Source organism: Amblyomma mixtum, chromosome 5 (genome assembly GCF_055824585.1).
Source record: "Amblyomma mixtum isolate Tamu chromosome 5, ASM5582458v1, whole genome shotgun sequence".
Classification (NCBI taxonomy): domain Eukaryota; kingdom Metazoa; phylum Arthropoda; class Arachnida; order Ixodida; family Ixodidae; genus Amblyomma; species Amblyomma mixtum.
This window is the reverse complement of record NC_143016.1, coordinates 490,918-514,394: the sequence shown is the minus strand read 5'-3', so window position 1 is coordinate 514,394 and position 23,477 is coordinate 490,918. Positions and strand designations below refer to the sequence as shown.

Below are 23,477 nucleotides of genomic sequence, written 5' to 3'. Positions count from 1 at the left end.
GAGCTGAAGCCATTAGTGATTAAATTTTTTTAAAGAGTATGGAAGATAATATAGTACCCAGCAGTTTACATATTGGCAGTTTACCACCAGGTTCAGTTTGGTTATTTAATTTAATAATGAACGACTATACAAAAAATTCTCAAGGATAGCGAAAAAGGGAGCTCAAAAGCCAAGCAGGTACAGTTTGCTTGGTGAAATCCTATGTTTCGTCACATCAAAGATTTTCTGAACACTGAGAAAAAAAGCGCAGTTAAACAATTTGTCAAATGACGAATACAGCTCAGCTGCAAATTTGTCAAGAATTAATGCAATGCCCCTTCTTGTAATATCGCCTTCCTGATGATTAAAAAAAAATAATGTTAAAAAATCTTGTCATGCATTCAAATAGGAATTTTTCTAGTATTTGGGATGGAGTCAATAACAGGTAAAATAATGTTAAAAAATCTTGTCATGCATTCAAATAGGAATTTTTCTAGTATTTGGGATGGAGTCAATAACAGGTAAATTGGTCAGTAGTTCTCAATGCATTTTTTGCCTTCCCTTCAATAATGGCCTATATCAAAGCTTATCAAATCATATGACAGAATTTTCCTGAAACCGTTCAGTCAAAAAGAATGGAATGTTTGCAAGAACATGATGATACCATGGTAGCAATGAAGTGGGCATATTTCGCCTAAAAGTGCACTAACCTGGCCAGATCCCCCTTTGAGAGCCTCAGAATGTATGTTAAAGCAGGTGAAAGTTTTTTTTTAGTGCACAAGTGGTGTAGTGTTGTGTTACTGCCATTCTTGTTGCAAGCCTGAAATATTGATTGAAATTATCAGCTTTTTATGATGGATTATTCAGCAAACCATCAGTGCATTGAGAGACCTTATCTCTTCCGTTAGAAGGTTTGCAGGGTTTTTTGTTTAATTAATAATAACAGTAACAATGATGGTAATGCTTTGTATGCATTAAAACAATTCTATGTCTAAGAAATGCTTCTAAAATACTTCAGATGCAACTGCAGTACAAGCACTCACATTCGCATGAAGGCACAAAATAATCTTCTTGTGACAACATGAGGGGATCTCTTTTGCAGCCTTCCTGTTCCTGACAAACCTCTCACCACTCCCCAACTTTGTTTTCTTCAGTGCATCCTCTTAAGATACACCCCTCACCCCTGGCCATTTATTTTGTCTACCGTCTCAGAGCTTCCCCTGCATGCCCCATTTGCTATGATCCCTATGCTAATCTGGAACGTTCCCTCTATTCCTGCAACATCATCATCATCATCGGCCTGACTACACCCACTGCAGGACACAGGCCTCTCCCATGTCTCTCCAATTAACCCTGTCCATTGCCAATTGCGGCTACCGTATCCCCGCAAACTTCTTAATCTCATCCGCCAACCTAACTTTCCGCAGCCCCCTGCTACGTTTGCCTTCTCTTGGAATGCACTCTGTTACCCTTAAAGAGCAGCGGTTATCTTGCCTTCATATTACATGCCCTGCCCAAGCCCATTTCTTCCTCTTGATTTCGACTAGGATGTCATTAACCCACGTTTGTTCCCTCACCCACTCCGCCCTCTTCCAATCACCTGACGTTACGCCTATCATTTTTCTTTCCATAGCTCGCTGCGCTGTCCTTAACTTGAGCTGAACCCCATTGCCTTTCAATTACAGCATTACCCATAGCATCGGACCAGCTGATATGAACAAGATGGCTTTGGTGACCCTGGCACAAGATATCCACGGCACTTAATGTTGCATCATAACATGCGGCTGCTACAGCATCCATGCATGCATGTGTTCCTTATTTTGAATGGGGGTGTTTGTGCTGCAGTTACATCTGAAGTGTCAAACAAACTTGCCTGAAACCTCGTTTTCCTCTTAATATATTTTGTTTACTGGTGATTATGTTGGAGTGCTTGTCTATTCTTTAGCTTGGTGGGTGCCATATATCAACTTTCTTCCCTTTGTATAAATTAAATAGACGATTCGTTGCTTCACCCCACGTCTTTAAATAATGCTGCTCATTCGCCTTCTTCTTTTTTGTATCGTATATAGGACAGTTGACTACTTGCTTTTGTTCTGCTGTTCAGTATGCTGTAATTAGTATGTGTGAGCAGTTTTTGAAGTTGAAGTTGAAAGTTTATTAAGGAATCCAAACAAAGTTTCAAACGTATGCAGCGAGAGGTCCCATGGTACAAGACTGCGGGCGGGACCTCCAAGTATGACCAAGTAGAACGAGCCCATGCTTGTCTATGGTTTGGTTTTATGCAGTTTATCGTACGTCCCAAAGTGACTCAGGCTATGAGGGATGCCGTAGTGGCGGGCTGTGGATAATTTCGACCACTTGGGGTTCTTGAACGTGCACCGACATCACACAGTACAAAAGGCCTCTAGAATTACGGCTTCATTGAAATGAGGCCAACAAGACCGGAATCAGGCCCGCATCTTTCAGGTCAGCAGCTGGGCACCAAAACTACTATGCCACCATGGCGGCTTGCCCATGCTTTTCATTCAGTGTTTCGGTATATACACTGCATTTGTCTTCACCTATTGGGTCATCTTTTCAAGCCACTGACAGCAGTAGCTTTTTGTGGCGGCTCCCTCTTTGCATGAAAAGAAAATTCAATTTGAATTTGAAGAAATTATGCATTAAAATATTTTGTTTCATCACCTTACTTATTCACTCTCAAGGCTCAAGGGCATTAGTTAGAGAAATGGGTGAACAGAACAAATTAATAACAGAACAAATCAGTTGCAGCTTTCTTGAAGGCGATGTTATTGGCGATCGCAGTGACAAAGGCAAAAAAGTGGTTCCTGTCGTTACTGGTGTGTGGAAAAAATGAATATATGACATGCAAGAACACAGGCTTTAAACATGTGGTCATTACGTGATGAAATATAGGGCTCATTGTAGTGCTCATGAAAAGCTGAACATCAGTGCACCAGAGGAAAGAAATAGCAGTTGTAAAACAGAAAACAAGACTGTCTGTACTGTTGAAACTGAATGGTAAAAAGAAAGAAACATTTATAGCAAAGCAAAAGAAATATCAATATTGTCGTGACAAATTTGGCATCAAAAAGGCATTTGAAATGTTAAAAACATCTTGCCATCCTAATATCACTCCCAAATTTTGACAAGAATTGCAGACAATTTTAGTATGTGTGGTAAAATAACTATTTTGGTTCAAATTTAATACCCGCCTTGCTGCTCTGCCAATGCCAAAACTGGTAAAAATTTTTCTCGAAATATGCAATACCTAGAAGCACAATTTGAAACACTTTTTGAACGTGTCCATACCTCTGGATTATAAAGTTGAGATTTCGGGGCATGGTCAAAGGTGTCTACCACTCATATTAATAAGACAGCAAGAGCTGAATTACAACTATCCAACATTAAAATGATCATTACACTGCAAGATCAAATAGCCCCAGTTGAAGGACTCATCATGCTTCTGCAAGTTCCAGTGGTTCTCTCTAAGCTGGTGCCAACAATACATGATCCCAGCTCTTTCAACAGCACTTCAACAAACCTTGTTAGCAAAGGCACGAAGTTGGCAGTGCACAAAGTGCCATGAAATTACGGCCGACCATGCTCACGTCGAGGACTTCATTTCAACAGCAACTAACATACACAAATATCTACACAGCAGCAAGATTTATTACAACGAAAAAAAGGTTTTCCTTGCTGTTAACCAATACGAAGTTGCCGATTTTGAGTCCTTGTGACACTTACGGCCAAGTGAAATGTGCCTTGTGAATTGCTTATACGCATTGCTTACAAGGTGAGTTATTATTGAGAGAGTTGGCTTAGAATTGAAGAAAGCATGTCAGTTTGAGTAGTTTAAGCACACAAACAAGGAATGAAAACATAGGAAATCAGCTGTAAACAATCAATTTATTTCCTGGCTGAAGCACTGTACACAGGAAGAAATGAATAATTATTAGTATGGCTTCAATGCAAAGCAATACTGCAATTAAATAAGAAATTCAAAAGACAAGCCAGTTATGAAAGTTGTTCACGTGCCATCATGTCTATGCTATTACAACCGGTACCCTAATCTCTTAAAAACGTTCGATCTCGTAGGTAAATGAATGCGTCTTAAAGGGGGGGGGGGGGTATACTCCATTGCCACGCCATCTAGCATGACCTACTGACAGAATTAAGTATTCCCACAGAACACCACTGCAGTACACCAATTGTTTGTAATGTCTTTTCTGCCACCCATGCTTTCTAACACAAAATGTGCGTGGATTCAGGCAAGACAGCTTGAGAGAAGTGGTACAAAACAATTAAGGATTCCGAACCTGCTGGCCACCTTTTTGACGTTAATTGTGGAATATATTCTGGGCTTAGAGCACAACTGCTGTTAGCTTCGGTGCATAGAGCACATGTCGTGAAGTTTTCATCTTGCCTTAATAGTAGAATGAAACATTGGTCACTGACCATGTCGAACACGTTGATTGACATTTCAGAACCCTAACAGGTTGCTCGTTCAAAATGAAGGACTGGTCATGAAAAAGCAGCTCCTTAACTAATCAGGGCGATGACTTTGCATAAGCCTGGTGAAGGTTTCCCTTTGTGACTGTCTTCAGCATCATCATAAAGGACTCCAGGTGCAGCCACACTTACAAAGTTCATTCAGTGGCAAATATTTCCACATTCTCCCACGCAATTTCACGCCCTGGTTGTGCATGTTCTGCCACAGCAGCTGTTCGATTCCTGCCGACATCACTAGCTCTTTCAGACGCCTAGGTATGTTTCTAGCTGTCTCCCCCTACGTAGACCAAATTAATCGTCGCAAGGATAAACGATTCCAGGGAACTTCGAACGAGGCAGAGCATCTTCGGCACGTGGGCAATATTCACCTGGTGCGTTTTGAAAACTCCTGCCCTTCGTCTGGAATGTACAGGGTCGTCAACTCTTAGTACGAACACGCGAGTGCGTGGCCCCACTATGGAGGGCCACTGCGCACGACACGGCCGCGCATCGAAGCGAAGTGGTAGATGTCGTGAAGCACCACGCCCAGGTCCAACTTCTCCTGCGCCACTTGGCTGCGATGAGCGGCCGTGCCGGACGCAGTGGCCCTCCAGAGTGGGGCCATGCACTCGCGTGTTCAGGGTGGACGACCTTGTACAAACGGAACCACTGCTCGCTTCAACTGACGAATGCCTCGGGGACTGCAAAACCACAGTGTCTGGATCGTATTTATGACCCTGGCCCCACGCTGTAATGAATTCACATTATTAACTTGCATATCCTCAGCGCAAATCAGGTTGAATGCTCGAAACGAATGAGCGCACATATGCCCACTCGCCCAACCCATAAATTACGCGAAATGAAAGCGCATTTTCATACGGTCGATTAATTATGACAAGCTTTTCCGGAGAAAGCTGGAGCGTCTTCGAAGGCACTGCACAAGCGCGAGCACACAAACAACGCAAGCACACAAGAGTCCTTTCAAAACGAATCAAGCGATCACAACGCGCCACGCAAAAGCCAAGGTCACATAATACACGGCGAGAATTATGCAAAACGCCGGCATGACTTTACCACACCGCCTAAAATCCAAGCGCAACCCCGAAATCACACGTCCACGCGTTGACAGGCTGATCAAACAAGCAAACGATGCAAAAACGGCGGCTCAAATCCCGTCCGCCAACAATAAACGAAGCCAAGGCAATCCATGGGTGAAAATAACGCTTTGGGCCGGCTTTTCGTTATTTCCACCGGGTAGCAATAACGCTTTGGCTTGGATTTCCGTTATTCTCACCCGGTCGCAATAACGCCGGCCCCCGTGAAAGCGGTAGTATAGTGCCTAGCGGTAGAACGAAGGTAGCCGACAGTTTGGCTGTTTGGCGAGAACAAGCAGCTACTTATCATAGACATCATCACCATTGAACTGAATAACAAGCATGCTTTATTCATCCAAGTAGGACTTGTAATAAAAAACTTTTGCAGAGAGTTTTTACTATACTTTTTTTTATAGTTTGTAGTCATCTTTTGACGATGTTGACTCGAGTCGGCTCGCTCCATGGCTTCTCCGTGGTCTGCGCCCGCCAGAAACGAAACGAGAGGATGGATGACGAGCGCGTGCAGTCGGTGCTAATTCAAAATCCATGCAGGGAGAAACAGGTGGAGACGCTTCTCACAGCGATGGGACATGTAGGTGCTGCTGATGCGTTTACAGTCATGTTTCTGAAATTGACTTTTCTTTCAGCCGTACGGCGGACCCGTACAATGCATCTTTGTTTACGGCCATACGTCCACGGGCAAAACGCGCACAGTGAGCTGTCTCATGAAAACACTAAATGTGAGTTTATTTCTTCTCTTGCTTGTACTCTTCTTTAAGGGGGTTATTTGACCTGCTTCTTCAGCCTGCTTGTCGTAAATAACGGCCGGCACCTGCGCGAGGGAAGTCCTTGAGTGATTGGCGCAGAATTACAAGAGAGCAATCGCGGCAAGCAGGGAACAACTGGTTCTCCTGTTGTTTTTTTTGAAGTTTTTCAGAATTAACACATCAAAAGTGATAGTCGTGGAGGTTGGTTTATCAACGGCAACGAGCTACCGCATGTTCAGTGTTATAGGACATTAACACGCGCGTGTCCCGTGCATGTTTATGTACGCATTTTAGACTGCGAACTATCGCGTGTTGGACAGGGATAGGACAGTGATGCGTCTCTATTTTGTACATTATTTGTTTGTTCATGAGCTTGTGTGAACGTGTATATATTTTTCTGTGCGCCGTTCAGGTGTGCAATATGTGAGTGAGCTATGTTGCTGCCTTTCTTCTTTTGTTTTCAAATAAATAACACTGATATTTAATTGTCTTGAAATTAATGAAGTGCTAAACTACAAAAACACTAGAAAGGAACAGGACACACAATACAGCACATATTATTTGATGACTTCTGCAAAGTGCCTTGCGTTGTTTTCAGATAGCACTTTATTCGGTTCCGAAGATAAAACGAACATTGATTTCTTTGCTGTCACATTCTTTAATGCTCCTTAGAATGCCTCTCACAGACTGGGCGTTGCAGTGACTTGTGCTCTGCTCTAGTCCAAACTCTGGGCACCCCTTGTGATTGTCACAATTTGCTGACTAGATTGGGGTTGTGATTATCAGAGGGCACAAAATGCTTCCATGTGCTTGATAACAGCTTTCTGCTTGTTATTTCGGTCATAACAGGTGGATATTTTGGCACACTGAAATAGTCAAAGCAGTAATGGTATTTACTTTAAGCATAAATTGATTAATATAAGAACGAACACAGGTCTGTTTTCCTGCCCTTACACGTGTTCTCCTCTTATCTTTTTCCTGATTTTGGGGTAAGGAACCACAGTGATGCTTTTGTTCTTCATATAAAGATCTTTCATGGTGTATGTTATTAAAAAAAAAAAAAGCCCCTCACCTTATTGTAGCTGTGTGGCCAGAAAGGGAGCTAGCTCAGTTCCACGAAACCGAGCTTCAAAGTTGAAAAAAATTTCATAGTGCTCTGGGGATCAGGTCTAGCAACCCTGCAAGACAAGTGCGATTATGCAACCAGCCAGGTTAGCCAGCAGGCTAGCATATGGCAAAATGAGACTGAATTAATTTCCAACTCATGCTTTCTAACTTTGAAAGAAAGTGTAGCCTAATTAAGTTCTGCAGAAGTGCTTAACGAATGGAAAATTTGCTTCGACCTGATGTAGCATGTGTCTGCTAAGCAAGTCAGTTTAATCCATCAAAGCAGATGATTGATTAGTTGAAACATTTCTGTGACCATTATTTTGTTGCTGTTATCCTTTGATTCCAATATGCAGGATTGGGTTTACCAGACGAAGGGGTCAATGGAGGGAAACAGTCAAGCACGAGGTGCTCTAGTTTGTTACAGATAACATAATTTCAGAAGCAGAATTCATGGTTGGTAATGAAAATGTGATTTCATGAAACTTTCTTCACATTATAGATTTCTACGTTACTCATCTTGTTAAAATATTTTTTGTTCATTTGGTGCTCAAGATTTTATGCATGGTTATAGTGACAGCTTATAAATATTCTGAGAATTCATTAAAGATATGGTAAAGTTTCAGAGGTGCCTATTGAGCTAACTACAATTAAACCTGCGATTTGCAACTTTGCCTTCATCGAGGAGGGAACAGCAGTTCATTTATAATCACTAAAAATGCAATATCAAGCCGTTGAAGTGTCATGTAATGTTTTAATTTAGCTTTGGGAGTGGGTTTCGCGAACTCTGTTACAATGGAATTCTATAGCAGGTGGCAACTCTCTGCTAAAAGTGTTCTGACAGCATGTACTGTTGCTGGCTTTCCTTGTGCAGTTGCGGCATGCCTTTGTTAATGGTCTGGAGGCATATACTCCTCGGCTGCTGTTTGGCGCTGTGCTGAGCCAGCTGACTGGCAACACTGACAGCTGTGACAACTTATGTGACTTTGTCAGGCATCTTTCCGAGGGACTGCCAGCTGCTCTGCCTGCCTATATTGTGAGTCATTGCTGGAAGCTATCATTATGCTTTTATGTTTGATTGCATCGTTGAAATGGCCAAGCTTCCTCTCTCCTAACAAGAAACATTGAGATAGAAGAGATATCCCTTAGCCGTATTTTGAACAAGGAAATGTCGTCAACAGCTTGTTATTCTTTTGCTTACCTGCTTGCCTTGCATGCGCATTACAATTAAATATATTCGGTCTCTCACCAGGTGGTTGGTAACCGTAGTAAGACCAACTGCACTGAACGCAGCTTGAGAAAGAGCACTGTTGAGCAAGTATGCTCACATCAGGATGAAGGCTAAATCTTGCCTGAGCAAGCTATGTCTTCTTCATGGGATGATCCGTGCTAGGTGACTATCAGTCTGTGGCTGACAGCGACCTGAGTAGCCCATTCAATGGCCCGAGTTTGAATGTCCAGGTCTGAGCTGACCAACACGGCCTCCTATTGCTCGAGAATAGGAACTTGTATTAGAGATTCCGGCGGCGGCTCCTCTTTACAGGTGCTGGGTGGAACCCTGCATGCCTTTAGGTGGCAATAAATTGCGCAGCAAATGCAGGCAGTGCTGTGAACCAGTGTTTGCCCTTTGTCACAAACTTGTAGTCCACTGTATGAATATCTTGTACAGTTACTGGGCCATGTTTGGACTTTTGTGGTGTTGTTCATGCTCCATATCTTTGTACAGTGGTAAAAACTCTCCTTGTCTTTTTCTACAACTGCAAAACGTCAGCGAAGTCATTCAAAGGAACCTGAGAGCAAGGTCCAGAAACAGTCCAGATCAGTAGCAAAATCGCCTGATTGTTTTGGCAGCAGTTGTACTTAGCTTTGTGTGCATGCAGTATTTTTTATTATGTGTATCTTCTTCACTTGCTTTGATGAAATACATTGTTCTGAACTTTACATATGCTCCCATGTAACGCTAAGTGCATTTAAGTTCACAGATATGGGATTCATGTAATTTCTTTGATATCAGTTGTGGGCTGTGGCTGCTGGTGCCACATTTGACTAAGGTCAGGGTACATCAAGAGATGTGAGTTTTGTTTTCAAATAGAGGTGTGTGAATATCAAATGTTTGGTTGCGAAGTGAATACAAATAGTAAAGATTGGTTGCAAATCGAATTTAATATGTTTGAATAATTTCTATTTTTAGTACAAATGGCTTGAATCAAAGACAAACATTTTCCTACAAATTGTGGCTATGAAAAGAAATAGGTATTGCAAACAAATTTTTCTTCACCCTTCATCAGCTTAATTTATTATGTGTAAAGCCTAATACGCATGAAATAAGGGAGGGGGAATCATGCAGTGATATAGTCGGATACAGTAGGCCTACCACGCTTCAATACTATGTTTACATTTCTTTGGGTATTGCATTCAGTGAAAAAAAGGTCTAATAGTACAGTTTGACATAATGCTTACATGACAAAGGAGTTTACTGAATGCTGTCGTGAAGCGATGTAAGGCGTCTGGAGTACCTCCTTCCTGGAGAAGTAACTAAACCACTTCGCTTGTGCCAGCTGTAGATTATATGCACAATGCCAAAATTCTTTCGGAAAACTTTGCTGAATAGCAGTTTACGACTATAACACATTTGGAGGAACTGCTCATGAGTATTGTATCGAGGTAGCAACTCAGATCAGACGAGTGCATGAGTGTGGCATACCTTGTAGTTGTGGTGCATTGCACCATAGGTGCTGGTTATACTCCTCTATTGTTGCCCTTATAACATTCTTCATGCAGAATTGATTGAGGCTGCTGACACGCATGGGCGTAATATTAGGTCTGATTAATCTGGTCCTTCAGAATCATTGTTTTAAGATTGTTTATTTGTTGTATAGATGTTTCAGTAATGTTTGAAAACATTATTATCAATGTTTGTAACATGTCAATAAAGTTTGAAAAATGACATTAAGAACAATGCAGTAAAGTTTGACTCAAACAAAGGAATAATGTTATTATAATGTTGCTACCAGGGACTCTGAAAAGTTGAATAGCAAAGGTAAAGTCATGAGCATATGGTTCTTTCCAACCCGTGGTAGAAAAGTTCATGCTGCACATTTACACTTCTCAGCCACTATCTTTCAGTAGGCCTTTGCTGCTGTACTGTTTACACTTGTGCCATATTTTTCACTCCTTCAGCCTTTCTTATTTCTGTTTTTCACTCCTCTATGTTTCAGGTAGGTTGACATAGTGCTAATTTCAGGAGGCATTTGTTCTTTCTTACATTTCTTTGCCTTGACTATGTTCGTGCATTTTTTGTATTGAGAGCAGTGACTCATATCATGCACCCCTTTGCATTGATTTCTGCATTCATTACTAATGGGGTCCATGTGGAATGAAAAGGAAATGAACCAAACGTGGCCCGAATGGATCTGATCGGTTTCTCATAAAACGTGTGGATTCGTGCAGGTTCTGGACCAAGCTGAGCGTCTGCGTAGCCTGGGCCTGCTGGGGGCACTCATGCGTTTGCGCGAGTTGACTGGCCGGCTCCTGTGCTGTGTACTGCTGTCGCGGGCTCCGTGGGAGAAGTTTCGGGGAGCAGGGAGCAGCTCGCCGTACCGCATCCACTTCCCTCAATACACTACTTCAGAACTCAGCCGCCTGCTAGGCGGCGAGTCACTGCTACCCACCGTGCTGTCTGGGACCACCCTAAGTTTGCGGGAGCTGCAGCATGCTGCAGTTAGCATGGCTGCCACCACCGAGGGCGAGGGCACCTCTTGGCGGAAGGAGGTGACATCACGCCTCCGTCAGGGTCTCCGATCTGTCTACATTCGAGAGACCAGGTGGGAGTCATTGCACTTGAGCGTACTCCAAAAACTCTGCTACAGTGTAACGGTATGTGACATAATCGTTGCAGTGAAGCCAGGCCGAATGCGACTTTTATTTATTTGATTTGGTTGTCACAAGGTAAAGTTCTCTGCGCCTGAACTGCATCAGTGGCGTAGTGTTCTGAGTATCTGCCTCATATGCAGGAAATGCAGGGTTCGATTTCCAGTGATGCCGTGCACCCACTAGTTATCTAAGGGGTTACTACAAGCTTTCTCCTGGCCTGGTGCTGAGCTTCCCTCGAAAAAAAAAATGCTTGAAAAATGGACCTTTGACTCTGCCTTGTGTAGACGAAAAACACCTTGTGCCATGTCACTCTTTGGGCAATGCTGCCCCTGCACCATTAAAATTAATCATAATCATCATCTTTATTTGGTGGTGGCATATTTCTCAAATCTCTCAGCCAGGAATGAAGTTTTTTCTTCCAGTTGCCCTTAGTGGGGCAATTCTAAAAGCAAAATCTATAGCTACAGCTTTTGTAGAAGAGCGGAAGAACAATGGAATTTTCGTCACATTAGCTAAACATGTTGGCGCGTACAAGTCCATGACTCATAGTCACCGTAAGCAATCAATGCATTCATATTACTGGTCATTTTTCTTTTGGCATTATCAACAGACTTGTGCACTCAAAGTTCGCATGCTCTTGCCTTGTTGCACTGCTGTGCTGCTACATGAGACTCGTTTTATTATAATTGGGTTCTTGATTTGCTCCTTGGAGTTTGCATTGGAGTGTAATGCTAGATATGTGGCTTTTTTTAGTACATTAAATATGTTAAAATTTCATTTATTAAAACTTCTTGTTGTTTCAACAACTTAAAGTTTATGACTGTTTACTGTATACTTGTATACTTGTAGTATCAGGCAGCCACTCCATTCCATATATCAGATGGAGGATTTCTATGATCGTGCACTTCTGTAAGACTTCTTGAGCCAGTTAGCTCATTCCTGCACGAAATTCAAACTATGTCGAAGGTGATGTAAACAAAAAAGAAACACACATGATGTAAAGTAGCCAACAGTAGCCAACTGCACCTGTTTATGTAAGGTGTGTTTCTTTGTCTGTTTTTGTTTTCATGCCAACTTGACCTCCATACCTACTTTCATAGAAACTGTTCTCTTGAGAGGCCATATTTTTATGAAGAAAGCATTGATGTTTGCTACCTGTATGGAATGAATGTAAAGAATTTCTGAAAAGAAGAGGTCATACTTTTCTATTTTCTGTTGCTTGATTATTCCTGCTTGTTTTAGCTCTGCTTGTGTTTGCCGGTAAACTAAATTCGTTGGCACTCTTATCCTACGATTGAAGAAGCACTAGCCTGAACAATTCAAGACTTTGGAATGATTCTTAAAAAAAACATGATTTCTCTCTAAATATAAGCTTGAAAAGTCACACCTCGTGTTACACAAAGAGCTTAGTATTTACGTGGTGTGTTTTTAACCGTTTTTTAGTCTCCATCACAAAGCCGTTAGCATAGAAGCTCCACAGAGAAAAATAAAGGATTCTGGTTATTTCAGTTCTGTGTGTACAATGTGTATGCTGCAGTTAGTATCGCAGATGTTGTTCTAATGCCAGTGGCGCCAGAGCTACCTATCATGGTATACATAGCATAGAAATATGCAAGCAACAATATAGCGCAAATGGAAGAATTACTACCCCAGCTTTGTACGTTGTGTGAAATAAGTGTGTTTGTTTTGCACCCCTGCTCAGTGGAAGCCAGCAGGCCCTTCGAATTGAACTGCCCTTCCATGCACGCTTCTTACTGCTGGCAGCCTACCTGGCTTCATACAACCCACCAGGCACGGATCGCAAGTTTTTTGTCAAGGTGAGAGTGATGTCATGTTGAGAATATCATGTCTTGAGACATTTCACACGTTGGGTATCTGTTCTCCTCAAAATTGGTTCTTTTGGTCATCGTTTGATGCTGAGACCAGGGCTTAGTTATGTGGTGCAGAAGTGTGCAGCTTCAGCTTTACTTCAGTTTTACTTCACTTGATTCATATGTGTCGTACCAAAATCATCTGTTTTGTTTCGCTCTAAACTGCTGAACAGAAAAAATTAAAGATAGGTTTGTTATATAGTTCTTTGTTTGCATTATGTTCTTGCCCACCCAGTTTCGCAGAAGCGACATCTTTGTTGGGAGCCACTAGATCCTTGCTCATGGCAGCAAGCTAGCATTGCTAGTATCAGTGCTAGATTGCTGCATTGGACAAACATAGCAAACTGTGATATAAAATTTTACTCGTTCGCACGCCCACCAAAGTTAAAAGCATTTATTGAAAAAGTTGGGCCTAGAGAGAGGGGGAGTGAAATTTAGTGAAGCACGGCCAACTGTTGAGGCCTTGCATGTAAAGCACTATAGTAAGTTGACCGCTTACTTTTCCACTTGTGCACGTGGATACAAGTACAAAATTAATACCAAAATATGAGGCTGGAACTGTAACTGCAACATGTCCATAAAATCAGCATTAGCAAAACTACACTGGCACCATCGCCTCTGGGAAATAGATTATGACAGAATTGTCGTACTGGAAATTGACTGCAGGTTTCAAGCAGGATACCTGAAGGTAAGCCACTGCCTCCATGAAGAGCCATTTTTTCAAGGTCTCTGTGCTGTGAAGATTGTGTGTTTTAGTGTCTCTCACATCATTGCTTCTTCTTTCTTGTGCAGGCTAGGGGTCCAAAGGGCAAACGGCCAAAAAAGGTGGGTTACGGACAACCTTCCTTTTCTCCACTCATCACTCCATTAAACAGTTTTTCTTTGAAATGCAGCGTTGAGATATATAATGGGCTGGCACTGGATGGCACGTGCAGTGGTGGGAATGCTGTGCCAATTGCACCGACCTGTGTCCTTGCATTAAGCCTGCTACTTGCTGCTACAAATTGACGGTTTTCTATTAAATTACGCCAAGGCGGCACCAAAATACTATTCCAGCAACCAAGAGCTGCGGCGAATGTTAAGAGGCTGAGGCTACTGCCTAATGTGCAGAAGCGCGACTCTGGTTCCTTCTCCCAATCTGTGATGGAAAGGTGACCGGCAGAATCCAACTTGCCCCGTTTCACGTTCTAGCCCTTTACCACCTTCTATTAGAACACGGCGTGCATGATTTTCGTGATTCTATTTTGACAGTGTTGCCAGCAGTGTCGCAAACCAACATGGCGAATGCATATCAGAAGAAAAAATTGTGGCCTCGAGTAGTGCAAAAATCGGGTCCTGCTAGATATACCAGGCTTTTGCGCAGCACCGTAATATGTCCCATAAGCTCAGTGTAAGCACACATCTGCTTCTGGTTTGTGTGTACAGTAGAACCACATTAATTTAAACTTTCAGTTTGAAATAGGAGTTCTAACTAAATTTAGCTGCTTCTAATGATGGGGTGGTATTCTCCGTGGGTTGGCATACAGATTACCACACTGTGCATGCGTGACCTTGAGCTTTTGTCGTTGCTGGGCGTCGTTCTTCATCAAAGCTTGAATTGTGGCTACACTGCTAGAAAGACTGAACCGTCGCGAGAAGTGCAGCCACGTTAGACTGCAAGAAACCTGTGCTGTGCTGTGCTGTGAAACAGAGACGGCGTGGTTGCACTCCTGTTGCAGCATGATAACTCTCAAGGGGAGACGTGGGTCTTTAAGGCCCAAACTCTGAAAGCTTCTTTTCCTTCGAAGTCTTCCTAACCTTATGTGAGGCCGCCTTTACGCGAATGTTTGATGGAGGAAGCCAGCTTACTCTGAAAGCTCTCCTCGCCTCTCCTCAAGTAAGGAACGCATGCCGCGTGTCTGGGTTTGAGGGTTCCTTCACATCGGCCAATAGGACGCCGAGTAGGAAGTTGCATCCCGCGGCAACAAACATGGCGACGCCCTTCGAAGCTGGGCCCCTCAATTCGGTCCGAATTCGTCGTCGTTAATGCGTTTTTCAGTGCGTTCGCTGGCCATAAATGGGGCGTCGATCTTTCGCTTCGTCTCATCTTGCCTCTAAGGAAAGTATGAGTGATAAATTTGTCTTATTTTTAATTTAGATTGGCGATTCACCCGCTTTTAGGCTTAAGAGGACCATCTGACAGAAATGGTTTCCGTCCTAACATCCAGATGGCGCCACTAGGCTGAGCTAGGCGGAAAACTCGTCCACCAGATGCAAAGGGAATAGCCACATAAACGTCAATCGTCATGTCGTTGCGTCGCTGTTTGCAGAAGCGAAATTAAAAGTGGAAATTTGAGAAATGTTTTAACGTCCTGCAAAATACCTGCGTTTAGCGTACGCAAGCATGCACACGCTTATGGTACATAGACAGCGTCTATTTAAGCTATTTTATAGCCACATCTCTTACTACGCCGCGAGCGGCGACGTGATGGTCGGGAAGTGTGAACGAGACAACATTTTGGCGGCGGCGGTTTTCGCTTGTTCTCTCCGCCGAATGCCCAAGTGTGACCGAACCGCACCGGTGTGGAATCTGAACGCAAATTCTTCCTCTGAGTGCACTTCCACTGGATTCACTGCGTCGCTAAGCGACCTAGCTGTTGGAGGATACAGGTACACTTCATCAAATGCGTATTCACAAGCACGGTTAAAAAATTGCGTGTAGTCGCCCGCATAGCGGTCAGTCCATGCGCTCACGCCGGGCTCGCGTCCTTGCGCCGCGTCTCACCGCCGGCGTGAGTGTGCGGAGTCACTTGTGGCAGCAGTGAGGTGAAGCGCTTCTCTAGGGCCAGGAGCGACGCAAGGACGCATGAAGGCAGCTCACCGAGGACGACCTTACTTAGGGCTCCTCAGTAAGGAAGGAAGCTTTCAGATTGACATGAGGGCACCTCACTGCAGTGAAGGCCTCCTTACTGAGGTAAGGAAGCTTTCAGAGTTTGGGGGTAAATCATCAAAAAATGTGAAAATTTCGATTTTGCAAATATGGCATATTCGGGATCAGTACACTCTAAAGTTCTTCTCTAAAAAGTTTCAAGGTCTGAATTCGACCTGAATTCCAACTACTAAAATATCTATATTTCACACTGCGAAGCACTACATGGCGACTGCAATTTTCTCAATGCAATTTTCTCAGCTTCGTGTTTTTTGTCAACATGACTAGCTTTATGAAAGTTTTTATTATGTTTTTGTGGCAGAATTTCAATTAATCATATATTGTTGAATTCAGAAAGAACTAAAATGTGGAGCTCTGCTGTCTTTGTTTGGCTGAGTCAAACATTTCAAATTTTGTGACCATAATGTCACCTAGCTATACTTCATAATTATGGTGCATAGACAAAATTTAACATTTGTATATAGTGGTGTACTTCAACAACAAAATAATTAGCATAGCTCCAGATGGCAGCTCTTTGGCTACAGCCCCATTTCAATCGAAACCAAAAAATCTAGAGGGAAAGTGTTTTAATGACCCGTGAGAATTTAACTATAATTAGGCTTCGGTTATTTTTTTCTAATATGGGAAATAATTAAGATATAGTTAAACTAATTATATTTTTGAAAACAGGAAGAAGAAACACATACACACACCTAATTTCATCATGATATCTTTAATAATAAAAATGTTCATTTATTACCTACATCTCCCCTTGCTGTGCTCATCTCAGAACGATCGCTATCACTGGTGGCCTGTTTCTTCATCCTGGCTTTCCCTAACAGAGTTTGTTAAATCTGAGCACGTTTGGAGTGCTAACATAGCGACACACGAGCACAAGTCATGGGCCAATTTATTAATCTTTAGGGTGTTAAGTTTTTGGAAAGAAACCTCGTTAAACTGATATTGACGAAAACAAATAAAGTAGGCATTTCTCAACATTCTTCGGCAACTTTTGCACACAAAAGTAAGTACTACTGTTAGTTTATTCACTTATTTTTCTTTGTTAAACAGTTAGTTACTTGGGTGCATCTAAAAAAATATGCAGACCTGGCCAAGACAGCTGCCTACGCAAGCCTGCGCCATCACTACTGTTAGCATATTCGCTTATTTTTCTTTGTTAAACTGCACTGCACAAGCCTTCACCATTCAAATCTTTCTGCAGTGCGATTTCGTTTTGAAACCCTGGTGCGAGCAAGTTGGAATACCCTCTGTATTTATACCTTTCTCACTATTGGGCCTCTGCTACGAAACACGAGGCAGCTACTCCAAATTGAATTTTTCTTATTTCGAAGCCTGCTACTAAATGCTCTTGGCCATTCCTGCCACTGCACAAGTGTAGTAGACCTCTTGTTCTTATCTCATGTAGCCCTGGGAGAAGGGTGAAGTCATTCAGCTGTGCATCTAAGACATGCATTAGTAATTCATATTTCAGTGTGCTGTTTTAGTATGTGGATTTTGACGTTTACTAAAAATTGGGTGAAAATCAGTTGTGCATTTTGCTTTGTTGTACCCACTTGCATATAGTCGACGACCGAAAATTCGGACGCCTGATTTTTCGGACATGCTTGGTTATTCGGACTTTTTCGCGGCACCGCGACATGGCCCATCGAGCCAATGTGTAAGAGCGCTTGAAATTTCGGACGCACCGCAACTGACCACTCGATTTTTCGGACCTCGTTCGCACTCGCCGCCAGTACCCAAGGCGCCATATAATGTGTACAGTGGAACCTCATTAATTCAGACTGCAGGAGATATCAAAAACTTGATCAAACAAAACGAAATTCAAGCTTAAAGGGAGCCTCTTGCGACGCTGAAATTCTGCGCGAGTCGGCACATTGCGCTCGCGTGTTTTCGAATTCGTACTGTCCATGAATGTCTTCCGCCGCACGAACTTGAACCGTAGTCTGAGTTCACGGAACTCATCTGTGCCGAGTCTTTAGTCCCGAACACGGAACGCGAATACGATCGCGAAACGCTTGATCGCGGAGGCTACGCGCACGCCGCGGCCTCCGCGATCGAAGCGCGCTTCGGGCGCGCCCGCCGGATCATATCGCGGCCGCGATCTGCTCCGGCGCTGCGCCGTTCGCGAAGGCCACGCGCGCGCACCGGAGCTTCCAAGTGCCGTCTATGGATGGCGCCGTTATCATTATCATCAACTTTTTTCTCTGTCGCGATTTTCCGCTGTTCACATCGGCATCAGTATCGCCAGCTCCAGCCTTTCGTGGCGTGTTAGCATGCGTGTTAGCGCGTTCACCGTGATAGTGGCTTTCGCGTGCTGCCGCCGAGCTTCGCAGTTTTAGCGCGATGGGCAAGCACCTTAAGCTACACGGCTGGGAGTTAGCTCTCGAACACGGTCGGTAAGCGTGCGGCGGGCGGGAAATTCGACGTGGCCGAGAAGTGCGTCCGATGATGGTGCAACCAAAAGAGAAACACAAGCTGCAAAAAGCGCACTTTCCGAGGCAAGCCGTGCGAGTTTCCTGAACTGGAAGAAGAGCTGCTCCTCTATGTGATGGAATTTCGGAACAACGGCTACGCGTTGACAGCGGACATGCTGCGCGGCTTCTTTTGGCATGAGCGTGCACCAGAGCGCAGCACCAGCTCAGGAGTCTAAATATTTCGCGAGTGACGATTGAACGTAGAATAAATGTCGCTCATTCCCTGGGTTGTGTGTTTTTACTTTAAAAAATTTTTTTTTTCGCACATCGCGTGTATGGGCCGCACCCCGAAAATTGGCCCTCGAATCTGGAAAAAAAAAAAGTGCGGCCCTTATACGCGTTTATACGGTATTTCGCGCGGCGAAATAAAGTAATGAGGAGCTTTAGAATGTGTGCAATACAATTGGCCGCTTTCTCCGGCATAGTGGTAATAAGTTCGTGACTTTTTCGGTGAAATTTGATTTTCCGGACTGCCCGATTTTTCGGTCGTTTTCGCGGTCCCTAGAGAGTCCGAAAAATCGGTCGTCGACTATTCATGTCACCTGGCTCAACTGTGTGCTCGCATCTTGGTGGTAAGGCTTCTGCAGATGGGACAAATGTTGCAACCACCTGCCACAGTGGTCAGTTTGCTGACAATCCGGTGAGCAAACTATGATGACTCTACAAGGTCACATGACCTAGGCAGTCCACCTAGATTGCTTCTTCGGAGGGTAGCCATCTGGCCCACCCAAAGCCACCCTATTTTTCGCTCACAACGCTGATGCTGCCGAGACCGCCGCCGCCGGATTTTCTGCGCAGTGGAAGCCTTAACACTATCACAGTAAGGAAAGAGAGAAAGCCCCCACATAGCGTGATGTTCTGCACTGCTTACCATTTTTTTTTTCTTACTGATGTTTGTTGTAGTTTTCCCAGTTAAGAACCACGCCGATGATTATTATACTTTCTTTTTGTCTCTGCTTGAATGAAGTGGTGCACAACTGGCTGATGTCCTCTCCTGCAGGCAAACCACCTGAGCCAGCACCTTCTGGGCCCCAAGCAGTTTCCTCTGAACCGGTTGGTGGCCATCTTCCATGCCATTGTTGACGAACAGGTGGCTCCCTCTGCAGTCACTCTCGCCCAGGTTAGTTGTCTGCTGAGCATCCTATGAAAGTGGAAGGTAGGAACCCCACTCTGTGGGCTCTGCTTGCAGTCTCGTGTTGGAGCAATGGCAGCAACCTGTGCACACCTAATTCTTTATCTTGTACTATCAAGCACATGTAAAAGTGGATCAGCAAGCTTGCGTTGCACTGATTGGTGAACATGAACTTGCCAAAGTTTTAAATTTTGTCTCAAGCACATGTGATCAACACCTTTCCATTCATATAGTCATTCAACTTCTTGCAGGGTGAATGCCATTTCACTCTTTTTGAAGTCTTGATATTTGCATGTTTGTTGCAGAACTTTGTAGAAACAGCTTTCTTGGCTTCTTTGCAGAGGCACACATGTCCTTGGCTAATTTAATTCTGGACGAAATGAAGTAAATTTGATTTTAAGGTAAAAAAAATTGCGACCAATTACTACACCTGTGCAGTGCGAAATTCAGCAGCTGTTATTTGCAGTACTGAATACACCATTTGTCGTGCTACAGGATGACGCCCTCTCTGTGAAGAAGCTTGAACGGTGCAAGCACTGGTTCCCTCCCTTGGACGCAGAGGGCACCACCAACCTGTGGCACTGTAAACAGTGCAAATGCTAGTTCGTGCCACTGCCCCATCTCCTTCGCCTTTCTTCCTCGTTTCTTCTTAGCGTTACGCCAATGGCAACGACACCACAGAACAGGGCAACGTGCCCTTAACAGCTGCTGCTTTAATAAAAATACAAGAAATGAAAACATATATTTATCCTGTTATAGTACCCTATGGTTCTTGGTTAGGTGGTGCACTTGTTTACGTACTTGTTTGTTCAACTTTGTTTAAATGCATGTTGCTCTGCCTTTGTTCCCCAGGTGGAAAGCTTGGTGTCACTGCGCCTGCTGGCTCGGGTGAGCCGGGAGGAGCAGCTGAGCACACCTCGGTACAAGTGCCTTGTTGACCTGGACTTCATCCGTGCTGTGGCCAGGTGTGTGCTATGCAATTCCTGACTCAGGCCATTTATACTGCGATTCACATGCAGAGCATCATGGGGATTACCAGCACTTGTTTGTGCCCGAGTGTTCCTTTTCTTTTTTGCTTCATGTTTTCCAGTATGTGCGCTCATTTCATGCGATTTCTTTTTTCCTTGCAGGACTGTTGCATTTGACATCGTGGGACACCTGAACGACTTCGCTATGTGAGGGCTGGTTGCTTAGTTGAGCTGTCCAAGTATATTGGCCACCATTCTGGAAGCCTTACTCTGTGTTGCCAATGGATTTAACAGTTATGTTGCTAGTTTCTGCTCACCGATACATGTAGAGCAAATACATTAAATGTCATCAATCTGTGGTAAAGGTGCTTTATTGTTGTTTGTATCAATGTGTTGCAAGAAGATCAATCTTGTTATGCACTATAATTCGCTTTAAACTGCTGGTGGTAGAATGCTTGTTTCCGTGAGTCACAGCTCAACTAATTTATGCAGCCCGGCTGTGTGGATTACCATGAGAGGTCTCGGTATCTGATTCAGTTTGGTATTAATGCTGTTTGCATTAATAACTGTTTTTAGGTGTTCCAAACATTAAAGGTGCACTGAAGAGGAATCTGAACACGTCTTTTTGCCACGGGAACTTGATCTACACGTTCCCAGCATTCTAAGACGTCCCCAGCATTCTTAGAAACTTCGATTTATTGCCCTGTGCAGCCGATTTCCCTAACTAAACTGGATTAACGTCCGGCTCCTGCCTTTTTTTTTTTTTTAATTCCCCGCATACGGTGGGAGCAGCCACCGGCTAATAGCAGAGCTTTCGGCTTCATTTGAGAAACACGTGGTCCACAGACTTTTGACCCTGACTGTACATCTATCTTTTTCTGCGAGCCTTTTAGTTCTATGAAATATCAGATACTAGGCACATATCCAGAGGTTTTGTTTTTGTCAGGTTTAGAGTTAATTCCTGGTTCTAGAAGTTGACTTTCTTTCACAGCAGTTTCTCTTTGTTAGTTTTCATCTGCTGACACACACTTGATGTACAGTGTGGTTCTGTCCACCCTCTACATCTGTTCTCTCAGAGCCTCCAATGTTGAGAACATGGATGTTTGTACATATGTGCTGGACAAGGTTATTTTACCCGAACCACCTGGCCATCTGACACGTGGTGGCATATCAGCTGCAATAGTAAAGCCAGCCTACACTCCAAACAGAAAGGAGTAAACTGCCTTCTAGTACGCTCCGCCAGAGGACAGCTTACTCCCTTTTTACTCTCATATGGGCGTAGTATTGGGGTTTAGAGTGTGTGGTGTTCTTTTCAAAGTACTGGTGTGGCAGCGCAGTGGAGCTGTTCAAATGAGGGTCCTTAGATTTCAAAGATGGAGTGTGTGGTGGGCGAGTTGTTGAGGCTCCCTGAGCCCTCCCTATTGTGCAGTCGGAATCAATATGAAGGTGTTCACTCCATGCTTAAACTGCTCAGATTGAAGCGCTCGGCATCAGTTTGTTTCTGCAAAAAGGTTGATCAAGCTATTTGGCCATAGCTGGCTCCTTGTTTCGTCTATGTTCCACTGTCAGTTTTACTGGAAAACAATTAACCTACGTGTTGGACACATTTGGTCGATATGAAACTGTTCACCTTCATAATGATTGACCACATGTGCATTTGAGGTAAGCAGACGCAGCACACAGATAAAATGTCAATCGCCGCCCATGGAAGGCGGCTGCAGAGTGTTTATTCTCAGTCAGTGACCAGGGCTTCTCCGGACATTCCAGACCACCGGCTGTGACCTGCATTGAGAAAGGTGCATGTTTGTCACGAGTATTAGTGCAGTGCCACTCTGTCTCTGCTAAGGTGAGAATGCTAGACTTTGATCAAAGTGAATGAAATTGAAAAAATTCAGCAGCTTCCCTGCTCTGCCGTGTATTGTGCTAGTATTTGTTGCGTGTTGGCACGGGTTTGTGCCAGAGAAAAGTTGAAGGCTCAGCCAGCCTTCACTGCATGCCTGCAAACTCCAGCAGAAGTTACAAGATACGCATAGTGTTGATAGTCAGCACCCACGTGCATCTTTCACTGTTTTTGTCCTCTTGTCGTTGTGCCTTGCACTTTGTATTCACCATGCTGAATACATCTAATTGAGAGCACAAGTGTTTATCTCGAGACCTCCGGACAACACTAAGCCCATCCGCAGCAATCAGAAGGAGGCAAGCATAGCCACACAAGATCAGGACCACACGCTTATTGGCTGAGTGAAGGGCTTGTAGCCTGCATGCTCAGCAAAAGTATAGCGGTTTGTTAATAAAATTTAAAAAAAATGGCTGGGAAAGATGTTGCCGGCCATGACAGTTGCAATCTACTATCTTAAAGGGGCAACGCAATCCAATTTTTATCAGTAAACATTGATTATCTGGCTGTGTTGGTGTTTGTCCGGCAGCAAAGAACAGATTCTTTTTCCAAGACAATTTGATTTAAAAGCCATCCTGCCAGCCAATTCAAATTCGTGACACCCTTGCTGAGAAAGAGGTCGTCACCGCTTTGTAGGGAACGTGACATAGCCTAGCATTTGTGATCCACTCCCTAAAAGCGGTGTTCACGCATGAATTTTACTTCCGAAATCAGCCGGTGATCTCGACACCTGCATTTTGTTTTTGTTCTTACAATATAAAAGCTTCGTTTTCGGTGAGAGTGGTCTGTGCGATTATAACGCCTATTGATGCAGGCCAACCAATTTGTCTTCCATCTTCCTTTAAGCACCTGAGCTGCGGCCGGCAGAAAAAAATTAGCTGACGATTACGATAGT

At 43.7% G+C, this 23,477-nt stretch overlaps 3 protein-coding genes across 5 annotated transcripts in view; 1 reads left to right on the top strand and 2 right to left on the bottom strand.

Moving 5' to 3' along the window:
- LOC149341064 (pantetheinase-like) overlaps window positions 1-5,816 on the bottom strand; it is a 50,362-nt gene extending 44,546 nt beyond the window's left edge. The window contains exon 1 of the mRNA XM_089542910.1: window positions 5,796-5,816. The gene's annotated coding sequence lies outside the window, so the exon portion shown is untranslated. The remainder of the gene's footprint in view (window positions 1-5,795) is intronic.
- A 192-nt stretch (window positions 5,817-6,008) lies between these two features.
- Orc5 (origin recognition complex subunit 5) lies at window positions 6,009-21,053 on the top strand. 2 transcript variants are annotated; one of them, XM_089542912.1, is made up of 9 exons: window positions 6,009-6,156; window positions 6,212-6,304; window positions 8,313-8,474; window positions 10,889-11,262; window positions 13,014-13,128; window positions 13,975-14,007; window positions 19,586-19,705; window positions 20,570-20,682; window positions 20,848-21,053. In XM_089542912.1, the coding sequence occupies exons 1-9, from the start codon at window positions 6,070-6,072 to the stop codon at window positions 20,894-20,896; spliced, it is 1,146 nt and encodes a 381-aa protein (XP_089399038.1). In that variant the 5' UTR covers window positions 6,009-6,069; the 3' UTR covers window positions 20,897-21,053. The 2 variants fall into 2 exon arrangements, with proteins under 2 accessions (XP_089399038.1, XP_089399039.1); XM_089542913.1 differs by having other exon boundaries at window positions 6,048-6,160.
- A 1,321-nt stretch (window positions 21,054-22,374) lies between these two features.
- Window positions 22,375-23,477, bottom strand: part of LOC149341062 (uncharacterized) — a 95,018-nt gene continuing 93,915 nt past the window's right edge. For both annotated transcript variants that reach the window (XM_089542905.1, XM_089542906.1), the window contains one exon: window positions 22,375-22,467. The gene's annotated coding sequence lies outside the window, so the exon portion shown is untranslated. The remainder of the gene's footprint in view (window positions 22,468-23,477) is intronic.

What these genes read in the sequence shown, in the direction of transcription:
- Orc5 (XM_089542912.1), top strand. Translation starts at nt 6,070, where the DNA reads ATGGATGACGAGCGCGTGCAGTCGGTGCTAATTCAAAATCCATGCAGG. An exon ending in GTCTACATTCGAGAGACCAG is followed by an intron (nt 11,263 to 13,013) that starts GTGGGAGTCATT and finishes ACCCCTGCTCAG; the next exon opens with TGGAAGCCAGCAGGCCCTTC. An exon ending in CTGCAGTCACTCTCGCCCAG is followed by an intron (nt 19,706 to 20,569) that starts GTTAGTTGTCTG and finishes TTTGTTCCCCAG; the next exon opens with GTGGAAAGCTTGGTGTCACT.